Source organism: Pseudonaja textilis, chromosome 7 (genome assembly GCF_049901715.1).
Source record: "Pseudonaja textilis isolate UNSWEBS1 chromosome 7, rPseTex1.2, whole genome shotgun sequence".
In the NCBI taxonomy this organism is placed as follows: Eukaryota; Metazoa; Chordata; class Lepidosauria; order Squamata; family Elapidae; genus Pseudonaja; species Pseudonaja textilis.
In genome coordinates this window covers 30,146,809-30,172,723 of record NC_141996.1, presented here as the reverse complement: position 1 = coordinate 30,172,723, position 25,915 = coordinate 30,146,809, and the positions used below count along the sequence as shown (strand labels likewise).

Genomic DNA, 25,915 nt, shown 5'->3' with positions numbered 1-25,915 from the left:
AGGGATACTTGGAGCCATTTAAAAAGCCAACGTAATAGAATCTCTGGAATAACAACGTTCTCTTTATTGTATTAATGAATGTCTTCAGTGATTCTTGCCTGACTAGGAGATGCTATGGGGAGAAGATAAAGGAGAAATATCCTCAATGCTTTATTTAGCCTAATGCCTGATTGCTGAGATTTCAGAGCACTGAATTTGAAACAGATAGCAACTATGTCTTTCAGGACGCTACCATGTCTAGCTATATTAAACTCCTGTTATTACATAATTGACCCCATTGATATCTGACCATTGTTTGAGAGAGATGCTAAGCAGCAAAATAATTAGTCAAAAAACCAAAGATACAACAAATCAACTCAGAATTCTCACTTGAGCAACAAATGACCAGCTGTTTCCAAAGGTTGTAAGATTCAATTTTTAGAGCAAACATATTAAGTAGATTGATCTACAGATTCTAGAATAAAAAGTAGCACATTGCATACATTTGTGCTTATTTCAAAATAAACTAATCCTTTATTTCAACATACACTATAATACATTACAGTATTATTATAGCCCAATAACTATTGTTAAGTTTTAAAGGCCTTGGACCACCTGTGGTTCACTGAGAGGATTCTCCCTACTTCCAAATAAGAATGTTTGTTTTAAAACAAATATTGAGTGCATTTTAAATAGCAATGAATATGGCCATTTTTGTATTCCATATAGATATAAAACTAGAGTTCTTCAAATGTATAATTGTTGAAGAGACACATAATATACATATTTTAATTATGTTAGCATACTTAATGTTTTATCTCAAACTAGTATTCTAACTTGACTATGTACTTTAAGTTAAAGCTAAAGGCACATATTGTGTAGTCTTTCCTGAGTATTGCTTCATGCCATATTACTTCAGATAAATAGAATTTTTCCAGAATCTTTCTCACAATATGTAGAGATGATATTAAAATGCTAAACTGGAGAAAGGATAAAAGGCATCTAATAAATTGGGGAGGAATTGCTTTTTATCTGTGCTAACAAAGAGCACAGGTAAGCAGGCCTATGGTGTATAGTCTCTGTCCTTCAAGCAAGATGGCAATATCCTGTTGTCCAAGGAATAGTTCTCCAATTGACCCATTGCCCTGAATTTAAGCTACCCTGGCTGGCCTGAAAAAATCCAGCCCACTAGAAATCATGAAAACAAAGCTGTCATCTGGTGGTTGTCTATATTTTTGCAGTGCCTATTTTGGTTGGAAAGATGCATCCAGTCTACTTCTAATTTAAAGATAAAAGGCAAAATATAAGAGCGAGGGCCTTGCATTTCATCATCTAAAGTCAAGCAGCAGATTGTGACCTGTGTATCTCTCTGCTCAATTTTCTTCAATTAGTTGAGCTGAATTTTAGTTCTAAAATTTTAGTTCTGTCACTTGCACACTATATACCAGACATTTGCAAATTTAGGGTAGAGAGATAAGAAAAGCATCAGAGTGTTATTGGGAGCATGCACTTAAAAAAAAAAAAGCAGAATGAAAAGTGAAGTATACTTCCACTTAGAAAAACAAAGTGAATAATACAATTTTCTAAATATGACCATCTCAGACCTCGAGAAGCTATTTAAACCATTTCCAGTAGCAAACACAATGCTTTGTTCAACACTGAAAATAACTTTAGGCCAGGTTGAGCCCTCCACGGTGACGGGCTGTAGATCACGATGGTCCGCAGCTATGGCCCATGCTCCTTCATTGGAGAGCCCCGATTATTGCAATTAGGGGCTGAAGCTGCCTCAGAGGGGCAGTGGAGTGCAGTGGTCCCCAACCTTTTTTGTGCCGCGGCCCGGTACCGGCATCACAAAATCATCCGCGGCCCGGTACTGGCATCAGCATGCATGGCAAGGCGAGCCGAGTGACTGGCCAGCCAGCCGTCCCCCGCTTCTCCCTGCCACCTTCAATTCCTCCTTTGTACCTGTGTCGATGGGCTTCGCAATGGCTTCGGGACGGTTGCTCGTCTTGCCTTGCCATGTGGGCTGAAAGAATCCTCGTGCCTTAGTTTTGTTCGAAGCCACCACCACCCCAATGAAACTAAGGCGCGAGGATTCTTTCAGCACCCAAACGCCGGTTTCTACCCGGAAAAGCTCACCGGAAGCACTTTTTCATCAAAACAAGATGGCGGCGCCCAGCAAACCGGCGGCCTGGTAGAAATTGTTCCACAGACTGGTACCTTTCCCTGGACCGGTGGTTGGGGACCCCTGGAGTAAGGGGAAGCCACCAGCCAGGTTGAGGGGAGCCGCATCTGCCCCTATGGGCTTGGCTTTTTTCCCCCGAAGACGACTGAAGCGGTGGTCCAAAATGGCCACCCTGAAGAGGAGGACTCAGCTGGACTAAGATTTGTGCAGGAGTGAAGAAAGAAGTGGATAGCATATGAGCTGGGACAATTGGGTGAAACAGCCAAATAAAAGGTACCCCGGGATTAATGTAACAATGATTTTTTTTAAAAAGAAAAAAGAAAAGAAAGCGGCGGAATTACAAAGGGAAAGGAAAAAATAAGAAAAATAATTTTGACAGCTAAGCGGGGCTTCGAACTGGGAAAGGAAGAAGCTGGAACAAGATACTTAATTAAATTGGATTAAAATACTTTGACAACAAACAGGAATAAATTAAAACTAGACTTAAGATTGTCAACAAAATAAAAATAAGGGGGGACAAATACACAAACTGCAGATTTGATTATTGGAATATTGAGACTCTAAAAGCCCTGAATAACAAAACGGGAAAAAAGTGAAGACTTTGTATAATGGAGAGTGCCATCTTGTGGACAAAAATTTAAATTTAAATAACAGGGAACATATCCTGTTTCTTTGTGAACTTGAGTTGATACAATGTTAAAGAAATACGGAAGTAATAAAGCAAGAATCTCAGAAAGTGAAGACTGAACTAGAATAAAAGAAGAAGGAAGGAAAGACATTGCGGGGCTAATTGGTGATTTTGGTATAGACCCTGGGTTGGAATAATTGTGAATCTAGAAAACTGGAAGAAGAAAGAAGGAAAATAAAAGTTTTTGGTGGATTTCAATGATCACAAGGTACAAGAGTGTGCAATTATGATATCTCTTCGGGAATTAAAAATGGAACTTTAAAATATGAAAGAATTACTACAGGAAAGAGGTGAATCACTTTGCTCTGTCTTGGAAGCTATGGAAATGGTGATTGAAGAAGAAGAAGAAAGAACTTCAGAAAAGGAAGAGTTAGTTCAAGGAGAAGCCATCTTCAAGAGACAATTAATACATAGAACACCACAAAGAAGTGGGAAAAGAAGGGAGGTTAAAAATTTGAGATCTAAAAAGGTAATTAAAAAGGGGAATACCTGTGAAATTAGGAAAGGTAGAAAGGCGCAGCAGAAAAGAGGAAAAGAAGATATAGAGAGAGGGATACAAACTGGAAGGAGAAAAGATATGGGAAAATGAAGGGGAAGAGAGGCAATAAGAAACAAGAGCAGGAAATAAAGAAATATGGGAACTATAAAATGATGAAAGGAAACTGCTTTCATAGAGAGAATGGTTAAGGAATTTAAAAAGGGGATTCCGCATTGAGATGAGGAGTAATAAGAATATATTTGCAATCATAAAATACTTAGAAAATAGAATAATATAGAATATTAAAGAAGGGATGGACACTGATATTTTTTATTAGATGAATCTATATTTTTATTCTTAAAAGAAACGTTAATGTCTATTAAATAAATTGAATTAATTGAAATGAATTGTGAAGAAGTTTAAAATGAGATTAATATCAGTGACCAGAATTAGTTATTTTTTATTCTTATCTTTGTCTGGAAATTATAAATAAATTTTATAATCAAAGGGGGAAAATACATTGCAGAATCCGATTGAAAAGATATATAATGTTACGTAGTTTTAGGGAATAACTATTATTATTTTAACCACTGAGGTGACACACTCAAATGAGTAAAAGGGGGAGAAACCTATGTTTTTTTTCTCTTGTGTAAAAGCTTGTATTAATTTAGAATTATGGAAAGAATATACGATGAAATAGCAAATCTGACAGATAAAAGAACTATTCAAATGAGAAAAGAGTATTAATAAGTTAAGATAGATTATTAAGAGGAAGGAAAGACATTGATATTTTTTTATTAGGCAAACACATGTTATCTTTATTCTTAAAAGAAATATTAATGTTTAAATGAAACGAGAGGATGTTTAGATTGAGATTAATATTAGAGATCAGGATTAGTTTGTTCTTCTTTTCTGTAAAAGTTGGAATGGAAAAGGTAATAATAGAGTTAAGTAAAAATTAAATAAGATAAGAAGTTGAATGTAAAAAATGAATATATAACTATTGTCATATTTGCATGTAAAAGTGATGACCCAGAAATATGTTGTCCTCTTAAAAGAGCCTTTTAGTATTTGCAATGTGAAAAATTGAATAAAACTTGTTTTTTAAAAAAGAGAAAATAACTTTAGGCAAAGTCATTTCCTTCCACACAAACAAACCCATCAGCCTTTTATGTAGACAAATTCAGGTATTCACTTGAAATCCCAGAATGAATCAGAATTTGTGGAGCCTGCAGGAAACCAGGGGGTGGGGGGGACACCCCTCCCCTGGCACCTCAAAGCAATGACACCCCACTTCCTTGGACTCACCCACTCTCTACAAAAGCTTCACTTCCTGATTCAGCCAATTGCACAGAATGCCTGTCATGGCTTCAAGCGCCCGCAGTTCCATGCACCCGTGCCCCACCAGGAATCAGTCCTTTTGCATTCTAAAAAGACACGGCAGAGCATAGCCCACCAAGCAGCACTGGGGAGAATGATGTGAGCTTGTACAGAGAGGCCAAATTGGCTCTGCTGAGCCCGGTTGTTTTCAAATCATTTTAGGAAAGTTGGTGGCGATTTTAATCACAAGACGCCTTTTAACTTTAACCCTGCAGTTTCCTCCCTTGCCTCCTTTGCTTTGAAAAGCTGCTTTCTGTTTCCTTGGCTTTTGAAATCCAGCACTCTTCGATCAGCTGCTTGGGCTCGGTAGCCAGAGAAGCGGCTTTGGATTTCAAAAGTGGCTGGGCGCACTTGGAGGCAGGAGGAGGCACAGCGCGATGGGACTGTTTTGTTTGCCACTGAGGGAACAACCCATCAAAGCTACTGCTGAACCCAATGTATGTAGAGGAGACTGCAGGGTTAGTTTGGCCAGGTAAATTATCCCTGCCCCAATGCTATCAAAGTGAATTCCTGGGTGCCGCGCTGCAATGTAGAAATGGGAAATGTAGCAGCCAGCATGAGGAAAGGAGGGAGAAGGAAAGTGGCCTCCTCACCTCATGCCAGCTACTCTGTTGCCCATTTCACCATTGCAGTGCCGCGCCACGGAGCTTTCCCCACCCACCACCACCCAGATGCCCTCCCTTCTTCCAAGGATTTCTTTGTCTGCCTGATTTCCAGCTCCTTTGTGTTTCTCACCATCATTCCTATGCAGGAAAATGAAAGTTTGTGTGGGGCTAAAGAAGAAATTAAATCAATCAATTCCGACTTCTCATGATTTTTTTCTTTCGTGAGAAGTTGGAATTGATTGAACTTTTTTTTAGCCCTACACAAACTTTCATTTCCCTGCACATGAACGATGGCGAGAAACGCGAAGGAACTGAAAATCAGGTAGGCAAAGAAATCCTTGGGGAATTTGTTCTCAGCCAGGGTGGCCATGCAGCTTCTCGGTGCCACATGGCATGCAGCTGTGGCTTGAAGCAAGGCAAACAAGCTGGAGGTGGGGAGGCTGGGATAGTGGGGGGGCAGCTTGCTAGGCCGCAACTTGCAGGTTTACCTGGCACTGGCAGGCAGATCAGTTGGGCCTCTGGCAGGCAGGCGATGTCGGGCTTCAAAGTTGACCGGTTTATCTCCTGAAGTGAATCCCGACACATTATCTTAGTTGGGGAATGAAAGTCCGATCCTGCCATTTACAATATATCAACTTGATTGGAAAACCTCTCTTACTTTTGAAGATCCCATCCCAGTTCGGCTTATCTCGTATCAGCACGAACATGAAACAAGGATGGGGTGGGAGAAGGTTTATCACTCCAACTCTTCTTATTACCCGAAACGAAACACAAACAATCATTGGGGAAGCTACGGCACAACCTGGGAATTGAAACCACATTCTGTTTTGGTAATTAGTTGCGTTTAGAATTGCGGGGTGGAGGCGTGGAGGACTAATGGGGAGGGCGGATGTGAGTTAGCTGCATAGGGTGGGGCTGCATGATAAATTGCACTGAGAGACGAATGATCTCAGCGCTAACTTTATCTGGTATATCCGTTGTTGCCGTGTTTGAAGGAAAATGAGCGAAAATAAACATACCTATTCACAATGAATCCTGTGAGTAATATAGTTTATTGCTAGAATTCCTACGTGTACAAACGAAGGCTTACAAGCGAGGAGCCACACAGACACAGTGTGTGTGCTGCTATGCCGGAGAGGTGAGAAAAGTAATGGCAGGGTGAGCGCTCTCTTAGAACCAATCATGATTGCGCAATTGGTTCTAAGAGAGAGAACCTCGTGCAGGTGCAGCACAACACTCAGAGACCACCCTCTGTGCTGTTTTTTTAGCTCAGCTGCGGCCCACCAATCAGCTCTTCCAGGCGAATCAACTGAGCTAATAAACAACAGGTTTTTTGATTGGTTCGGAAAACTGGTAGGGACTGAGGTAAGAGGTAAGAGCGGGATGGGTAGGCGGGGCTAGTCAAAATTTTCCCTACCAGTTCTCTAAACCAGTCAAATTTTTCCCTAGAGAATCACTCGAACTGGTCTAAATCCCTGAATATCACTCCTGATTTTCAACTTCCTACAACACTGCAAAGGTATGTTAGCATAAGGACAAAAATGGGGGGGGGGGGATTTGTTTAAAAATAACCATTCTTGGTGTACTTGTCAAAAACACACTGTCTGCAGTCAAATCCTCTTCATGTTTTGTAAAGCTGTACTAATCTTCATTTCACAAAAGATGCCAACTGTGATCCTATCTGACAATGATTCATAAGTTTGCAGTCTTTATGCAGCAAAATTTTCTGTGACACCCACTAAAGAACGGGTGGGCTGCAATTGCATAGTCACAGCCTGATGATGACTTTTTGGACACACACACATGCACACCCCAAGTGCCCTTGCACAAGTGCTTTAATGACTTGGAGAAAGGTGCTTCATAATGTGCAAACCCAGTCAATCTCTTCTCCAACATTTGCATAAGCTTAATTGCAAAATAGGGATTTGAAATTTGGCACGAGTTTTCTCTGCACTGAATAAATTCAAAGTATAGAAATCATCTGAAATGTACTTTGACCTCATAGTTTTTTTCTTCTTTTTATAAAAATAAACCAATTCTGCTGCAGGTAATTCTCATATGCAAAGTAAAAAACAGTAATTTGGAGAAATCATTATTTGCTTAAACAAAGTATTTGGCTTTTTGTATTCTTTGCTAATAAATAATTACAAAAATAAAAAAGAATAAAGCAATACACTTGCAAATATAAATTTGAAATCTATCCTAAAAATTCTTTATAAATAGTTTTAATGTATAATTGATCCATTTTACTATTTTAATATATATCCAGTTTTTTGCTGCATTACAATTGCATCTGGCTTTTTAAAAATATGTGAAAATTTCCCAGTTTACGAAAAAGTATGAAAGAGTGGATCCACTATTTGTTAATGGCCAGAACTGATTCTCATTTGACATGCTACTGCTACAATGCCATATATTTCTACTTCAATTGAGAAAAACAATGCCATAATGGAATTTTCATAAATTAAGTTCTAAATTGTGTAAGACTAAATAATGAAAAAATAGAATCACCAGGGACTAGAAATACTAAAATAGAAAGTGAGCGATAAGAAAATGTTTCTGTAGAATTAAATTTCATCTTCTGACTCCTGTTCTCGCTCAGTTGGTTTCAGTAATCCAATTTCCATGGATGGGACTTGCATTATTTTGGTATGAACCACCCTGGAGAAGAAAAAATGCAAGAACAATTCATGCTACATCATCACACATTCTTCATCAATGATGAAGGAGAGGATAGTTATTTTTATATGAGATGGTACATTGAATACAAAAACCAATTCTAATATTCCATCTATTTTTCCAATATTTAACCTTCTTTTTCCAAAGTTCATCTTATTATACTACTGTATGGCCAAGAAATTAATCTGCATACATATTTATATGGATGGATAAATGTACCCCTCATTCTTAATGCTTATGTCCAGTGGCAACCAGTTTAATATATTTTAATCTGTGTCACATATACATCTGTGATATATGAAACCCAATGCATGGCTTAATCTGCTGCCTCAATATGTTTTTGTCCTTCAAACTTGTATTCTAATCTCAGAGAAGTACAACCTATTGGGAATATTAAATTATAAAACAACAAAAATAATAGGCATAATCAAAGCTTCATTTTCCTTAGTTTTATATAGTAAATTATTCTAAACCTGTGTGCTGCACTGAAGGATTACATAGATCTCAAAATAATTAAGCTAACTAAAAGTATCTCAGGAAGAAATTAAAGAGTTGACATTCTTCCAGCACTAATATGAACAGTTTTTATATTTATTTGTATACAACTATATACGCAATTTCTTTGCAATTTATATGCAGGCATCAATGAACAATTACGTATTGCAATTTCTTTGCAATTTATATGCAGGCATCAATGAACAATTATGCATTTTAAAAGTTGTAGGCTGAATGAGACTTCCGGTTTGCAGGGCTTTGGCGGCAGGCAGGAATCTGTGATCGTGTATGGTTTCTGCCTGGGCTCACCACTGGAGCACCCCAAACCATTTGGCTTCGGGGCTAAGCCACCCCGTAGAGGTGGTCAAGAGGGGGGAGATTCCAGCAGGGTCGAGGAAAGTCGCATCTTTCCTCCTCAGCTGGCTAAACTCCCTTTCCCGAAGGCAGTAAGAGCAGCGGTCAGAAATGGCCACCTCAAAGAAGCACTCATCTGGAAAAGAAAGTGCAGGAGGAAGTTAAGAAGTGAAAGTTTTGGCTGACCGGGATAAGAAGCAATGACTAAGGTATCCTGGAATTTAAATTTCAAAAAAGATACATCGCTCCCAAAGTGGATTCGGAACCAGCGAATGAAAGTGAAAAGGGAAAGTGTTTTTTTCACTCTCCTTCCTTATGTTGACAGCGAACAGAGATGAATGAGAAATCGGAAAAATCCGCTTTGGCATCAACAGGTAATTAAACTGGAAAATTAAATGCCAAGGGGACAATAAAGATTTCTGAACACTAAAAAATTTTTTTTTTCTTTGCTGTAAGTGGGAAGGGAGAGGAAAAGAATAAGAGTAGGATTTGGAAGGAGGAGGCTGCCTGGAATTCAAAGAATCTAAAGTTAAATCTTAACAAGACTTCTTAAAGATACATTTTAACTGGAACTTTGTAACTAAATAGTAACCCCAGGAAGAGAAAGTGAAAAAAGAAGAAAGTGTTAAAAGAAACAGCTTGTGTGTATTTGGATTGCTTGGTGACTTTGGGACTTCTGGAAATTATATTTGAATAATTAAAAACACTCGGGTGGTTGTTTAAAAAATTTTTTACAATGGAGAAGGGAAGGGCTCTCTTGGCTCCGTTTTTCAATTTTTAGAAATGGCGATCTGTACCTACAAGAAACTACAAGAAAAGACTGCGCAACAAGAAGATTGGGACAAAGAAGAAGCCATCTTTAATGAACAAATAACTTTACTTGGGGAAAAAAGGGAGGGGGGAAAGAGAATGGAGAATTTAAGATCTAAAAAAACAACCAAAACAGGGAAAAATAAGGTGAAAAGTGGATATAATGTTAGAAAGCAACAGAAAAGGAGAACTCAGAAGAGGGAAATGGAGGTGGAGAGACAAGGGGGTAAAAAGGGCAGAGAGAAGAAGCAAGGGAGGAAGGAAGGGAAGAGAAGCTACAAAGGTGTGGAGCAAGATGTAAAGAAACAGGACTTATTCAGAGATAATGGGTAAAAATTTAATTGAAAAAGCGATTCTGCAAAGGTACATAAGATTGTATTATTATATTTATATTAGAAATAATGTTAGAAAAATTGGAAACAACATATTAAAAAGTGGAATAAAATACTCAGTGTAATTCAGTGAAACTTTTGTGAACAAAATAAATGAAATGAAATAAATGAGAGAATTGAATTAGGAAGGAATGGGAACATTTTAATGACACAATCTTTTAAAATATAAGTGAGGTGGGGGGGAAGTAATTATGGAAAGTTTATAAGTGTTCCCATAGAAGCATGATACCTACTTGAAAAGTAATGTGTAAAATGTTTAAGATTTAAATGAATATTAATATTAATGATATAATTGAACTGGTATGGATTGTTATTCTAGTTATATTATATATTTATAATTTTTTCTCTTTTTAAAATATAGTGTGTAGCTTTAGAATGTACTAAGCAGAATCCGAATAGAAATTATGTATTATATTAAGTGTTATAAATTTAGGGGAAAGATATAAAGGCGCCATACTCCAATCAGTGATTACAGGAGAAATTTTGTTTAATGAGAAAAGATAATAGACAGCTGAAACAGGACAGACAAAGAATATAAGTATAATGATCTGAATTGAGATGAAATAAATAAAATAAAATTAAGAAAGTTAAAAGAGAGGAGAAGCTATATAGAAAATGTAGAATGGTAATAAGATATGGAATGATATATAAAAATGAGCATGAACTTGAATTTGTATCTGTACAAAGAGGTGTAACCCGAGATCAAGCTGCTTTCAAAAAAGATGTTTTATGTTTTTATGTTTTATGTTTTGTTTGTTTGTTTTTAAAAATCAATAAAATTTTATTTAAAAAAAAGCTGTAGGCTGAATGCTATAGCATCTGTAGACTACTATAATTTTTCATTCCTATCCAGTTGGAGGACCTATTTTTGAATGTATGGGGATTTTGAATAAAATAAGAAATTCTTGACATTTAAGTGGAACTCTTTAAAATACCAATAATATTTACTTACCAGCTGACTAGAGTATAATTGACTGCCATGATAAGCAGTGTAATTGCATAATGCCAGCAATAGCACATAGTCAGAAACATGATATTATTGTGATCTTCTTGGTTCCATTCTGTACTTCCACTTGGAGGATAAAGGACAAATCCAATCTGTGAAAAATAGAAAAGGGCATTAGAAATACTGTTTTTTAATGGGATTACCTCCCTCCAATTATATTTGCTTCTCAATAAGATCTGGTAGGGTTTCATGCTTCAGGGCCCATCTCTTAAACTAGTTTCCCCAAAACTAGTTCACATGCCTTTTCTCAAGCTGGTTTACCTTATGTAATAGCATACCCCTCCAGATTCACATGGGCCCAAATTTTCCTGGCATTGGGTCAGGGGGATTTGTACAGCTATCTGGGATGGCCGTTTCAAATTTTGAATTACCTTTGGTGAAAACTGCTTTATGTCCTATATTTTAAGTTTGTTTATTTTTTAGTATCATCCTGCATTGTTTTTGAAAGGGTGGCTATATAAATTGCATAAATAAATTGTTATAAGATTTTCTTTCTACCTTGTGTGTTCTTTATTATAGCTTAAGGCTAAGGTAGGCTACATTTTTCCCCATATAGTTAGTAGTGCTGAAGCATGTGGTAAATGGAGTAGAAAGCAAAGTTTATGCCACTGCTTCTTTGAAAATGCCTATTCTCGTTCTGATATCCACTTTTTTCTGCTCTCTCACTTCCAATAATTCTGATGAAAAATTTATCTCTTGCCCAGTTCTTTAATTAGGCTGAAGGCCACATAAACTGAAATTGAGGGCTGCATATGCCAAAAAGATGGCAGATCATCTGCCTCTATTATAAGAATGCAGAGTTAAAATTGTTTTATATCAGTCTTGCGTACAAAGGCATTATTTAGGTCTTTGGAACTTTCCAGTATCTCCTCCATTATACTAAGATAATATGGAGAAGGCTGATTTAGATATTAACTTTATTTGATATTCACTATATTTGATATTCATTGGGCAGGCTAGAAGAATCTAATCACAATTATTTACCTTTAAATAGGTTCCATATGCTACCTAGGTTTCCATAATAATAGAAAGATGAGATCGAAATTAAAATTCTACAAGAAAAGTTATAACAATACCTATTATCCCTTTCTATTCTAATACTAAAGTTAGCTATCCATCCTTATAAAAGAGGAAATATCAAATAAGTTCAAAGTAAGGTAGTCCTGTGCCCAAAGAAATGCATCAAATGAAAACATTCTAATAATCCTGCTAATGAATGATCAGATCATAGCATCCATAAAGGCTTCCTAAATGCTGCTAAATCCTAAAGACCTCTGCTTTCAATAAACAAGCAAGTATCATAATTGTTTTGCTACATTTAAACACATGTAGCATAAATCCTAAAATGGGTTTAAATAGTTTAGTTTAGTTTACTTTTACTGTCATTGCACCTCGTACAACGAAATCAAACATCATCTTCAGTGGACATCCTGACCATGATCATGAAAATAAACACAAACACACATCCTTCACCCTTCACACATTGAATCGAAAACCCCCAACACCACACCAACACTGCACTATACAGCAGAATTTAAAAAGAGCTACTGCCCTGGGATAGAAGCTGTTTTCAGCCTATCTGTCCTTGTTTTTATTATTCTGTAGCGTCTGCCAGATGGTAATAATTCAAAAAAAGGGTTCCCAGGATGAGATGGATCTTTGAGAATGTTCTGAACTTTCTTAAGGCAGCGGGAGCTATAAAGCTCTTCCAAAGAGGGGAGAGGGCAACCAATGATCTTCTGGTCAATGACATTAACCCTCTGGAGTGCTTTCCTATCTGCCACTGTGCAATTGGCAAACCATACAGAGGTGCAGTATTTTAAAATGCTCTCTATGGTGCAGCAGTAGAAGGTCACCAGCAGTTTTTCATTCAGTTGTTTTCTGAGAAGTCTCAGGTAGTATAATCTCTGCTGGGCTCTTTTTACCAGGGCTGCAATGTGGGCACCCCAGGTCAGGTCCTCTTTTAGGGTAACACCCAGAAACTGAAAACTGGCCACTTGCTCCACTCGGTCTCCATTGATAAGCAAGGGCTGGATGTCTGATCTGTTCCTTCTATAATCCACTATAAACTCCTTGGTCTTATTGGTGTTGAGGACTAAGTTATTGTCTTCACATCACGAAAGCAACTGGTCCACCTCATCGCGGTAGGCAGACTCATCCCCCCCAGAAATAAGTCCCACCACTGTTGTATCATCTGCAAATTTAGCAATAGTATTACTAGCGTGAGTGGGAATGCAGTCATGCACATAAAGTATGTATAGAGTAAGGGACTCAAGATGCAACCATGTGGTGTACCAGTGTTAAGAATAAGGGCTGAAGAGGTATGATTACCTAATCTTGAACCTTTGTGAGCGGCCAGATAGGAAATCCATAATCCAAAGGAAGATTGAATTAGAAAGCCCAAGGTCCAGAATTTTAGACACTAGTCTATGTGGAAGAATTGTGTTAAATGCATAACTAAAATCCACAAAAAGCATCCTCACATAGCCCCCCCTCCCCCACTGTTCTAGATGAGTCAGAGCACTGTGAAGAGTGATGGCTATAGCGTCCTCTGTAGATCTATTTCTTCTGTATGCAAACTGATGTTTATCAAATGTATGAGGAAGACCAGAAATGATGTGCCGGCAGACCAATTTCTCAAAGCACTTCAAAGCACATGAGTGAGTGCCACTGTTCTTTAATAGTTGAGGTTATTGATAGGGAACTTCTTTGGCAGCGGAACAATGGTGGAAGCCTTCAGACAAGATGGAATAGTGGCCTGGGATAAAGATCGATTGAAGATCCTGGTAAAGACTCCAGCCAACTGATCAGCATAGTCTTTAAGCACTTGGCCAGAGATACCATCAGGACCAGCAGCCTTTCTAGGGTCCACAGCCCTCAGAATGCTCCTCACCTCCTGTTCCTCCACAATGAGGTGGGGGCTACAATTGACTGGTGGTTGTATTTTATCTATCTCTGATGTCTCCACTTCAAAGCAAGCAAAGAAATGATTCAGTTCCTCTGCCAATGAAGCAGGGATGACATTGGTCAGTTGATGGTTTGTAATTTGTTGAATCCCTTGCCACACCTGCCTCAAGTTATTGCTATAAAAAATATCCTCAATCTTCCTCTTATACTCAGTCTTGGCCTTCAAAATACCTTTGTTCAGATTAGCTCTGGCAACACTGTATCTTGCCCCATCACCAGACCTAAAGGCCTTGGTCCTGTCACGCAAAAGGCGCTGGACTTCCTTGGTCATCCGGAGTTACTGGTTGGGATAGGTCCTAATATGTTTATCCACAGTGATAGTATCTGTGCAGTGTTTGATATAGCACAGAACAGTTGCAGTTACTCCTCTAGGTCAGGATGATGAAGGCGTCCCAATTTGTGTTCTCAAAACAATACTGAAGCTGTTGGGAAGCATCTTCTGGCCAAGATTTCACTGTCTTTATTATAGGCAGAGCCCGTCTCCTAAGAGGAATGTATGCTGGTGCTAAAAGCAGTGATATATGGTCTGATAAATAAAACACTAAAGTAGGCTTGATAATAAACCCATAATTCATAGAGAAGAAAAAATTGTAAAATTCTGACCTTACCCAAATATGCATGACCCAATGTAAGGTAATCCTTGACTTAAGAATCATTTGTTTGACCGTTTGAAGTTACAACATTACAAAAAAAGGTCCTTCCACTTACAACTATCACAGCATCTCCATGGTGACATGATTAAAACTCAGACACTTGGCAACAGGTATATATTTATGATGGCTGCAGCCTCCCAAGGTAACATGTTCATCATTTGTCACCTTTGCAGCAGGCTTCCAACAAGCAAAGTAAATGGGGAAACATCGCATGACTCACTAACTGCGATGATTCATTTAACAACTATGGCAAAAAGGTCATAAAACTGGACATGAGTCACTTAACAACTATGGTATCTTGCTTAACAACTGAAATTCTGGTCCCATCTTTGGTAATTAGTCAAGGAATACCTGTACTTTGCCTCACAGCTCTGCTAACCTAAGAGCTCATCTACCCTACCATTCATCTCTCAACCATTACCAAAAAATCCCTCTCTCTGATCATTAAAATGTTTGCCAATACTGCCTAATTTGTTATCTTGGTCTATCTCAGAGTTCCATGCAGCAGGACAGTGGAGAAATGCTGGCAGCTGTCTCTTTTCCCCTGAAGAAACAAGCAGACAGAGATAAATGACTGATGCAGGCGCTGATAGAAGAATGAACAGTGATCATCACTCTACTATAATTGTTTGCAAAAATTCAAAGTAATTTCCAATATCTACACTGCAGTCACCTTAGCAGATAAAAAGAAGCAAAAAAGGGTTGAAGTAATAAATAAATTGGTATCCAATAAATCTTCAGCAACTGTCTGAGGATCTCATTTGTTGATCCTGGTTCTAATCTCAAAAGTTGTTGGGTTTTGTTTTTTTTGTAAGAATGCATAGGAAACAGTGGTGGGATTTTTAAAAAAATACTACAGGTTCTGTGGGCATGGCTTGGTGGGTGTGGCATGGCTTGGTGGGCGTGGCTTGGTGGGCATGGCAGGGGAAGGGAAGGAAAAGAAAAATTATTCACTCACCTGCCAGAGCCAACTGCCATGCAATATACAAAGACTTGTTCGGAACATCTCAAGAACAATGCTATTGTGGAAAAAGACTTCCAAGAATATGCAGAGAGCACCTCCAAAGACAGTTATTAAAAGTAACTGATGAACATGAAAATCTAGCATGGAACGCCCATGGATGTGATAATAAAATAGAAAACCTGGTGAAAGGGAATGAGAAGTCAACTACTTTTTATTCTACAGGTTTCAGGCATGATTGCATTTAATTCTAAAAAGTCTTAGCAAGTTATAGAAAATCCTTGGAAGCTGTTATTGCTACCACAGGAGGAGATATAATGTACAAGTGTCATGGTCATGATCTCCTTATTTTGAATCTTTAAACATATATAAGATGTAGGCATTCACATTTGCAGAAAGATGGTATATTTAACTTTGTATACAGTTAACTTTGTATAAAGTTAAATAAACAAACAAACAAATAAATAACACAATCTATTTGCTTGAGCCAAATGCTTTAAGCAGATGCTAGATTAAAATAATTCAGGGCTCTACTGCAGAAGGTTTTTGGTTGTTTACATGTTGAACAACATCCTTGAGGTAGCCACAATGATTTTTGCTTACTCTCTTTGAATGTAATTTATCCTCAGACATAATGAATTCTTAATCTCTTTGAATAAAACAAGTCTTCCACTCTGCATGTATCCCTAATAAAGAATCAGGCTTATTAATTTATAATCTTTAAACATCTATTCTTGTTCCCTATTTCTGTTATATGTCATTTTGATTTGATAGTTATCATAATCGATAAACTTTGTCTATTCTTTTTCATTTGAATTCAGAAAACTTTTCTACATAAACAGTGCAGCAAAATACCATAAGCTCACCTTCCATAAAAACAGCAAGTGAGAGCATCATTCGGTCTAAGGCCTCTGGTAATACATTCGTACTGTGAGTCACAATGTCCACTAGCCCTGAGATGCCATAGAAGAGGTACATGGTTGCATGCTGCCAATTCATTAAGTAATTCCACTGCTTTTTTTCATTGTTATATAGCTTCAAATGAGGCCCATCAGGAACAAACTGCTCTCCCATCATACCTGGGTATAAATAACAAAGGAATATGGGAACTTTTTTTTTTTAGTTTTGGCCATTATGCAAAAAAATAAATAAATATTATTAAATATTATTAAATAATAAATATTAAACTGCTTCCAGATAAGAGAGCTGCTGTACAATAAGCCTACTTCAGAAATAAAATTAAAGTGGCTCCATAAATTACATATTTTATTTGTAAAACTGCCCACATTTTCTTACCATATCCTCCATATTTTTTCCTATCATGTATAAAAGCCTATAGAGAAAAAAATGACACTGCAAAACACACTTCCTTGGCTGTGATCTGTGTGAAAACATTCATACACTATCTTGCACATTTCCATTTCTTGAAACAAAGGTCACAACATCTCCAGTTTTATGCAATACCTATAATATGAGCAAATCACAGACCATAGCACCGAGTTTGTGAAATTCATTGCATGCTTATATTCATAAAGTGTCTTTGATGTTTAAATTACATTCCTAGGATTGACTATATTTTGCTATAGTATTCTTAAACTATTTAGATAGATCACCTGAATCTTATGTCAGCTGTAATGGTTCTATCTTCCAAAAGACAGGAACAACTAAATAAGCCCAAGAGAAATGGTCAAGGCTTGCCACTGGTTTCACCAAATACCGTATATCCTTGACTAATAATTAGTACACTCCTTCTGTCTGGGATGGTCATCCCCTTCCACTGAACAACTTCAGGAGGGATGCACATGGAACGATGAGGGAGGAAAGGGACACCCACCTAGCCAACCAGATCAGTCGACTCAACCATGGCAATCAATGGGATGACAGATGCCACATCCGGATCACCCTCACATCTACACCAACAGTTTCTTTACTTTACCTAATTGTAGGGCTGCTGGCTATCAAGAGATGGGATAAGAATGGAGCCGTACTTTGTTAACAAGACAATCTCACAGTTCATTTTATGTAATGATTTCTTTACTAGTTTCTTGAATAAACCACAACCAGCTATATTCATACATCATTATTTCATGAGAAGAGTACTATACTCCTCTGCTCGCAACAGAATACCTATATCACCAGGCTTGAGATTTTGAGCTTGGACAACTTTGAACTACACCACCTATGGTTAGACTTAAGTGCAGCACACAAAATTATCTGCTACAATGTCCTACCAGTCAATGACTACTTCAGCTTCAACCACAACTATACAAGAGCACACAACAGATACAAACTCAATGTAAACTGCTTCAAACTTTATTGCAGAAACTATGACTTCAGCAACAGAGTGGTCAATGCCTGGAATGCACTACCTGATTCTGTTGTTACATCCTCTAATCCCCACTCCTTTAACCTCAAACTATCCACTATTGACCTCACCCCATTCCTAAGAGATCTATAAGGGGTGTGCATAAGTGCACCACTGTGCCTACAATTCCTGTCCTATTGTCCCCATTTATTCATGCCTATTTCCTGTATTCTTACTCATGTTCATACTTATACCTATTATCTTGTAAACAATTGACAAATCAAATAAATAAAAAATAAAATAAAAAATCATGTCAAGCAATACTCATTCGAGATGTTAACAAATGAGTATTGCAATAGTGGCCAATATCTGTAGCGCAGGTGTAGGATGAGAGTGGAGGTTCATTCTCCGCGCTCATGGGCTGGTTTCTGAACATTTTGTTACCAAGCTAGGTATCATCTTCAGAGGAATTTGGAGAATGTCAGTGTTGGTGTTCTTATAAGAACTTGCCCTATACAAAGTCCTTATAAGCAGAAGAATACCAACACTGACGTTCTCTAAATTCCACTAAAGATGTTACCTAGCCTGGTAATGGAATAATTGGAAACCAACCCACAAGCTCAGAGAATGAACCTCCACTCTCATCCTACACCTGAGCTACAGATATTGGCCACTATTGCAATACTTATTTGTTAACACCTGGTTTAGTGAAGCAACCATTTTGGAAACCATTTTTCAAAAGTGTTAACTTCAACTTCCCTAATTGCTCACTTTGTGGTTTATTAAATGTTAGAAAGAATAAACAGCAATATAACCATACAAGCCAGTATAATCACAGAATGCTTATCCTGATAAGGACAAGTAAAACCATTGTGTCCCCTACTGAAGTTCTAGCAAGATATGGTTATTTTCTCCTTGGAAAGATATGGCTCCTACTTAGAGTTATACTTTAAGAATAATAGAATTTTTATTAATTTTAAAGATAAAAAGTTAAAATATAAAATTACAAAAAAAAAAAAAAGAAACCGCAAGAAGGAGGTACAATGGGAAAAGTTCGAAAGCAGCACATAAAATGAACTAAAACAATATAAAGAAAACTTCTAACTTTTCTCTTCGATACAGCTACAATATAATAAAATAATATCTTGTTCCAGTTTGACAATAAAGCTAAAATATATAAGATATATATCAAATAACAACACCAATGTATAATAGTATCCTACTCTAATAAAACATATAGCCTAAAATGCATCATAAAAACAATCCAAAAAAGATGTGTATATTTTTTTAAAGATTAAGGTATAAAATAAATAGGCTAGTTGTTCAGTTTTGTTACTGAATTTTACCTCCATGCAGAGAAACAACATTCAACACTACATAAAATCCAGACTACAGTTTGGCATCAGCTATAAATTGCTTCAAAGTTAATATTTCAAAAAAAATATTTTTGTTTTAACGGTACCTTAAATCATAATCATACTTATTTAGAATTACATTTTTTTTAAAATAAAATCTTACCAATAAGAGCAAAGACAATCTTGATTATGCCTTCAATAAATTCTAAGCGTTGAAATCCTGCCTTGGAACCAAGATAAATATTTTTCCTCTTTTGACAGAGGTACCTGAACGGGTATTTCACAGACCACCACAAGCCAAACAAAAGGAAAAAACTTCCAGGAAGAGCATGACCTTTAAAATTGCCCATCTTTTTCTACTGTGGAAAAAGCAGTTCAAAAAATAAAGTAAATTTCAGAAGAATCTCATATTCATAGACAAAATCTAAGATGTAGCTTATTATAGTTGAATCTAGTAGTAAATTATATTTTGTTGCAGGAATGAAACACAATTCCTAATATTCTGAACTGTATTTGACAGGAAAAGCATCTGTGCCAGATTTCAAAACCTGTTTGTATAAGAGATATTTATCAGAAATTTATTTTATTCTTTTTGTCATAGATATTTCCCAAGGTTTTGATCTTCCTCATTGCCTTCACATTTATTTTCATCACAATGCTCACTGCAGGTGTAGGGAACTGAGACAGCCATGAGGGAACCACTGAAGTTCTTTTATGCTGACATATCAAAGCCCTTGTAATACAGGGCCTTGTATTCAGAAATGGGTATGGATTTATAATTCTATTTGTATGACTGCATAGTTAGAATATGTACCATATACCCATCACTCCTCTTAGTAGTCAGTTTGCTTTGTTTCCCTATAAGATTCCAATAATAGGCTCAATACTTAAAAAATATGCTACAATAAAATACTTGAGTGTTGTTTTCTGACCATCCCAGAAACTTTGGATTAGTGATAGAGCTACAGATTATATATTGTAAGTAAGGGACAGTGGAAAATTGTTCTGGGATGAGAAGTACAGAGAAAGATAAACATAGCAGTTGTTAAGTGGGTCATGCCCACGACCCTTATCTTTTTTTTTGCCATGACTGTTAAGTGAAGCATTGCAGTTGTTCAGTGAATCATACAGTCATTAAGGAAATTCAGATTCCCTCATTAACTTCGTTTGTCAGGAGACAGTGAGGACTCTGGAATGCTGCAGCTGACATGTAAAATACCTGTCAGTTGCCAAGCGCCCAAAGTTTGTTCATGTGACCATGGGGCTGCTGCAATAGTCGTAAGTATGAGGACTCGTTTTAAGTCACTTTTTTCAGTGCTATTGTAACTTTGAATAATCTCTAAATGAATGGGTTGTAAATTGAGGGCTACCTCTGTTTGTATGCATACTGTATAGATTAAGATTTATTTATTTTTAAAAAAAGTTTTTTATTTTAACAACAAACAAAACAACATAAGACATACAACATAAAAGATAAAAACATCATCCTTCTTCATAAATTTACAAACAGTGTATCGGTTGGTTTACCACTTTTTTGTGTGCATCCATTTCCTAAACGCTAATATAATTATATTACATAATAACTCATATTATCAATCAATAATTGTATAACCCAATATCATCACTAAGAAATCGTTTATCTATAATTTTATTAACTCATACTATAACGAGATAACTATAATTTACTTAATTTATTTTGCAATAAATCATAAGATCATACCATATAATATATAACTCTTAATAAAGTTTTATAAAAATAATATTAAAAAAATTATATCCTAAATCTAAATGTTCTATTATTATGTTTTATTATCTAACCATTGATAAAAAAGATCCCAAACTTCATAAAATTGTTTATCTTCTTGTTCTCTAATTTCAAATGTCAATTTACTCATTTCAGCACAATCCAATATTTTCTTAATAATTTCTTCCTCTGATGGAATTTTCTCACTCTTCCAGTTTTTAGCAAATACAATCCTAGCCGCCGTTAATACATTTACAATCAAATACTTCAAATTTTTATTATATGTATCAGGTAAGATTCCCAATAAAAAAATCTCTTGTTTCAAATCTATATGTGTCTTTATCATTTTTTCCAACCATATGCGAATTTTAGTCCAATATTTTCTAGCATCCTCACAAGTCCACCACATATGGTAGTATGAGCCAGGTATCTGATGACATTTCCAGCACTTTTCAGATTTGTTCTTGAACATTCTTGCAATTCTTGTCGGGGGGAAATGCCACCTGTAAAACATCTTATACAAGTTTTCTTTATAAGCTGTTGGCATTGTCATTTTATAATTTTGAGACCACAATTTTTCCCATTTCTCCAAATCAATCCCGTATCCAAAATTCTTCCCCCAAACAATCATCGTTTCTTTAACTTGTTCCTCCTCTAATATAATTTTCAACAGATAACTGTATAATTCTTTAATCACTTTTTCATCAGTACCTGTCAAGATCCTATCTAAATCAGTCAATTTATCATAAAATCCCTCCATTTTAGAATCTATAAGATACCTTGAATGTATTTGCGCATATGAAAACCAATTCATCTTTATGCCTTGTTCTTCTAGTTTTTGCATTATTTTAAGTTCAGTCTTTTCATCCAATATTTCCCCATATCTAACTGTTTGTTCCTTCTCATATATTATAGGATAAGAAAAGGCTTCAATAGTTGATAACCAGACTGGGATTTTCAAATAACATTTTCTCTTAATTTTCTCCCAATTCAACCATAAAGACTCCCGTATGTAATGCCTTCTAAAGTAGCCCTGCGATTTAGTTCCCTTATACCACAGAAAAGCATGCCATCCCAGTAATAAATCATGTCCTTCTAATGTCAACAATCTGGTCTTTCTTAATGTTATCCATTCTTTAACCCACATTAAATTTGCAGCTTGGTAGTACAACTTCCAGTTCGGAAGGCCAAATCTTCCTCTAATTCTAGCATCTTGTAGAAGTTTTAATTTTATTCTGGCTTTCTTACCTTGCCATATAAACTTCAACACAATTTTATTTAATTCTTCAAAATAATCTTTACCAAGTCTAATTGGTATGGTCTGAAACAAATATAAAATTCTGGGTAAAATATTCATCTTGATTGTTGAAATTCTACCTATCAATGACAATTGTAAGTTTTCCCATTTCTTCAAATCAGATGCTATCTGTTGTTTAAGTTTAATATAGTTATTCTCTTTCAATGTAGTACATCTTGACGTCAAATATATCCCCAAATATTTAACCTTATTCGTAACTTGAATTTTCAATAAGTCTGCCAGTTCATCTCTTTGTTTTGGTAACATATTCTTTGTCAAGATCTTTGTTTTATCTTTGTTTATTTTCAGACCCGCCATCTCATCATACATCTCTATCTTTTCCAATAATTTTAAAGCTGTTTCTAGAGAATCTTCCAGAATAAAAACCAAATCATCCGCAAAGGCTTGCAGTTTAAATTCCTCCTTCTTAATTTTCATTCCTTTTATATTTGGATCCTCTCTAATATTTCTGTTCAGCACTTCCAAAGTCAATACAAATAACAAAGGTGATAATGGGCATCCTTGTCTTGTGCCTTTTCTTATATTAATCTGTAAATTCTCCCTCTATCATTACTTTGAGATTAAGATTCATTTTTTAAAAGGACAAACTACCTAATGTGATGACTCCCCCAGATGCTTCCCTGATACCTCTCCAAATGTCAGTTCAGAGGAGGATGAATCAGTTCTGGGCACATCTGGAGCCAGCTGAGAGGGATTTTACCTGAAGCACAGCTGCAGCAGGACAACACTGATGCTTCTAGTGGGGAAATCATGCAGCTGCAGCCAGTCAGCAATGAAAAAGAAGAATTGCCTTCTTGTGGATTAATTGGCCATTGTTCTGTGTTCTAGCATTAGTCTGCTTTTGGCTGGACTTCATTGTGATAGTTCTGGGGTTTTGGTGGAATATTAATAAACCCATTAAACCGTTGTTGCATATGCAACGGCACATGTTCTTTGTATTGGTTGTTTACTGTTAATGTATTTGAATTGATAGTTCCTTGATTGGGGTATTGTTTGCTTCTTGATTGTTGGTCTAAGGTTAATCTTGATATTAATCTTGCTTTATTTGGATGTTGATTGCTCATGAGGTGATGTTTGGGTCTTTTTGTTTCCATTTTTGGCTTTTTTGATTGAAATTAAGCATAGAAGACACAGGGGAGGATTCAAATTTTTTAACAACACCCTTTGTTATTAGCTTTGTTATTTGTTATTATTGACTGAGAATCTCTAAGACATTACTAGTATACCTGTGCTGTCCAGACAGTTTAGAGTTAATGGGATTTGGAATAGTTAGGAATTGAGAGCTGTCCCCTTAAGGAATGCATCCTTATGCATCATGAATGCATAAGGATGCCCGATGAACCAATAAAAAAGACTTTGTATGGTTGCTTTGTGGAGTTGCTGTCTGCTTTATACCCATCCAGAGAGTAATAAGCAGAACAGTACCACATTTCTGCAAAAAAACTTATAGTCATACCACTGCTAATACTAATGCTGAGTGTTTCATTAAAACAACCCAATATTTATGATATAAAATTTAAAATTGTCCAATGGTGCTCACAATCTCATAGGTCACCATGTCTGTTACAAATTACTTTGAACTTAGGTATAATGCTGCCAAAAATTGTAAATGTTCTGAAAAGTTATTAGATCCACTATTCCATTAAAAAAAAAATAGCTGCATGCAAAATAGAAATAAAACACAGTACTTTTACAATAATTGCTTTTTGTTTCTCTCTTCTAGCCCATATTTTTTTAAAAAAACCTCTCATACTAAAAAAAAACCCCACAATAATACTACAAAGCAGAATCCTGTATTTCTAGTCTTGCGTGGTCCTTCTTTTCATTGCTTCCCACTTTTTCCATTTCCCATTTATCAAGGGGCAATTATTTCTGGATTACCACACAGCCTCCATTCCCCTCACATCTCTTCTTCTTCACTCTCTGTTGAAATTACTTGGCAGCTGAATTGCCCAAGGAGTCTGTGGTATTTTAATCGAACTGGTTCAAGAATAATTTCTTAACAAGGGAAAGTGAACTTCGCTCAAAAGGTTTAACTTCTTGAGCCCAAGCTTAATACTATTGACAAAGTACCATTCTTAACGCATAAAATGAAGACCCAGATTGTTGGGGGCAACATGCTTTCTAAACAGCTTAGAGAGCGGCTGTAAAGAATTGTGAAGCATAAGTCTAAGTGCTTCGTTGCTATATTTCTCCGTTATGTTGTAATTAAGCTAAGTAATTGCTGTTAAGATTGTAATTATATTGGTACGTTCCACACACTCCGGGAAACTATCTAATCCGGGAATCAGAACTCCGCTTTGCAATTCCCCTTTCGTGCAGAAGCCAGTGAAAACGCAGAGAGGAACATTTCATTAAGGCTTACCGAACTTGCGCTGCTTCTTGGCAACTTAAAGCACCTCCAGTCTCTTTGGAATTTCACGTGGAATTCGAGGCGCGGGATCCTGCATCGTCCATAGTCAAATGTGCGGACGTGCCGGAGCGCACTTCTTTTCTCCGTGACGCGGGGAGAATTCGGCTGCTCCTCGCCAAGATGCTCCCGTTACAGTCCTGCCTTCTCCATCCCGCCTTCTTCGACAGCCATCCAGAGGCGCCCTGCTGGCTCCCCCGCCGGGGCACTCACGCCCTCCGCCCGTCCCGCTTTCATCTCTTCTCGCCCTCCGGTTGGACTTTGGCAGAAATCCCTCCTCTTGATGATGTCCCTCCCTCCCCCCCCCCTCCGGAACAGCTGCCCTCTGCCGGAGGCGAGAAAGACTATCAATAGGGCTGTAGTGATGTGGCAAGTAACCGGGAGGCGGAGTGGTCGGATGTGGAAGATCCTCCAGGGACACAGCAGCACCCACAGATCGGCTTGAAAGCCTCGGATTTCAGCTACCTCTCCCGTCGCAGATTCCGAAGAAGCACAAACGAAGGATCCCAATGCTGCGAAACTCAGAGAATATCTCTGAGAGTTTCCAACCAGTTGTTTCAGAGCTTACACACACAGAGAGACACAAACGCTCCTGCTCTCTCTCCCCCCGCCCCATTTAGGACTGTTTTTAGCTCTTCCCTGAGAAACCACACATTCCTGTTTGCATTAATAAACACTTCAATACAATCACCATTGGGCAGAGAACATTAGTCAAATTTAGTTTCATAGACAATTTTTCTACAGTGCTAAGTCACCAAAAGCCTTTAATTTGGGCAAGCTGGTTCCATAATGTCATAAAAGGGGTAGGGGGGAAGAAGCAGGCAGATATACAGAAGATGCTGCTAAAATTAGATGAAGTTAGTCAGCAAGGAGAAACAAATGACCCATTCTTATTTTTCAGATCAATAATCTGCAGGCACTTCATGGACATACCGTATATTTGCAATGACTCCCTGAAATTCCATTGCTGTAGACAGAACAATGTTCCTATTAGTAACTTGGAATAATTCTAAAATCATCCAATCACTATTGTGCCAAAAACACAGTAATGACAATTACCTTTATATCATCTCAAAGGTGGCAGAGCGATGCCACGAAGACATTGTAAGCCACCATTGGGAAAATGGTACAAGAGTGTCCTATTCTTGATC

The 25,915-nt window shown here is 37.0% G+C and overlaps 1 protein-coding gene across 2 annotated transcripts; it reads right to left on the bottom strand.

The window, feature by feature from the left end:
* Positions 1-6,355: 6,355 nt before the first annotated feature.
* Positions 6,356-25,004, bottom strand: TMEM45A (transmembrane protein 45A). Of its 2 annotated transcripts, none has more exons than XM_026700497.2 (6): positions 24,720-25,004; positions 19,456-19,651; positions 16,499-16,711; positions 15,630-15,814; positions 10,998-11,143; positions 6,356-7,976 (listed from the first exon to the last, which is right to left on the bottom strand). In XM_026700497.2, exons 2-6 carry the CDS (start codon positions 19,640-19,642, stop codon positions 7,883-7,885), a joined length of 825 nt encoding a protein of 274 aa, XP_026556282.1. In that variant the 5' UTR covers positions 19,643-19,651; positions 24,720-25,004; the 3' UTR covers positions 6,356-7,882. The 2 variants fall into 2 exon arrangements, with proteins under 2 accessions (XP_026556282.1, XP_087793472.1); XM_087937346.1 differs by having other exon boundaries at positions 19,456-19,648.
* Positions 25,005-25,915: the final 911 nt, after the last annotated feature.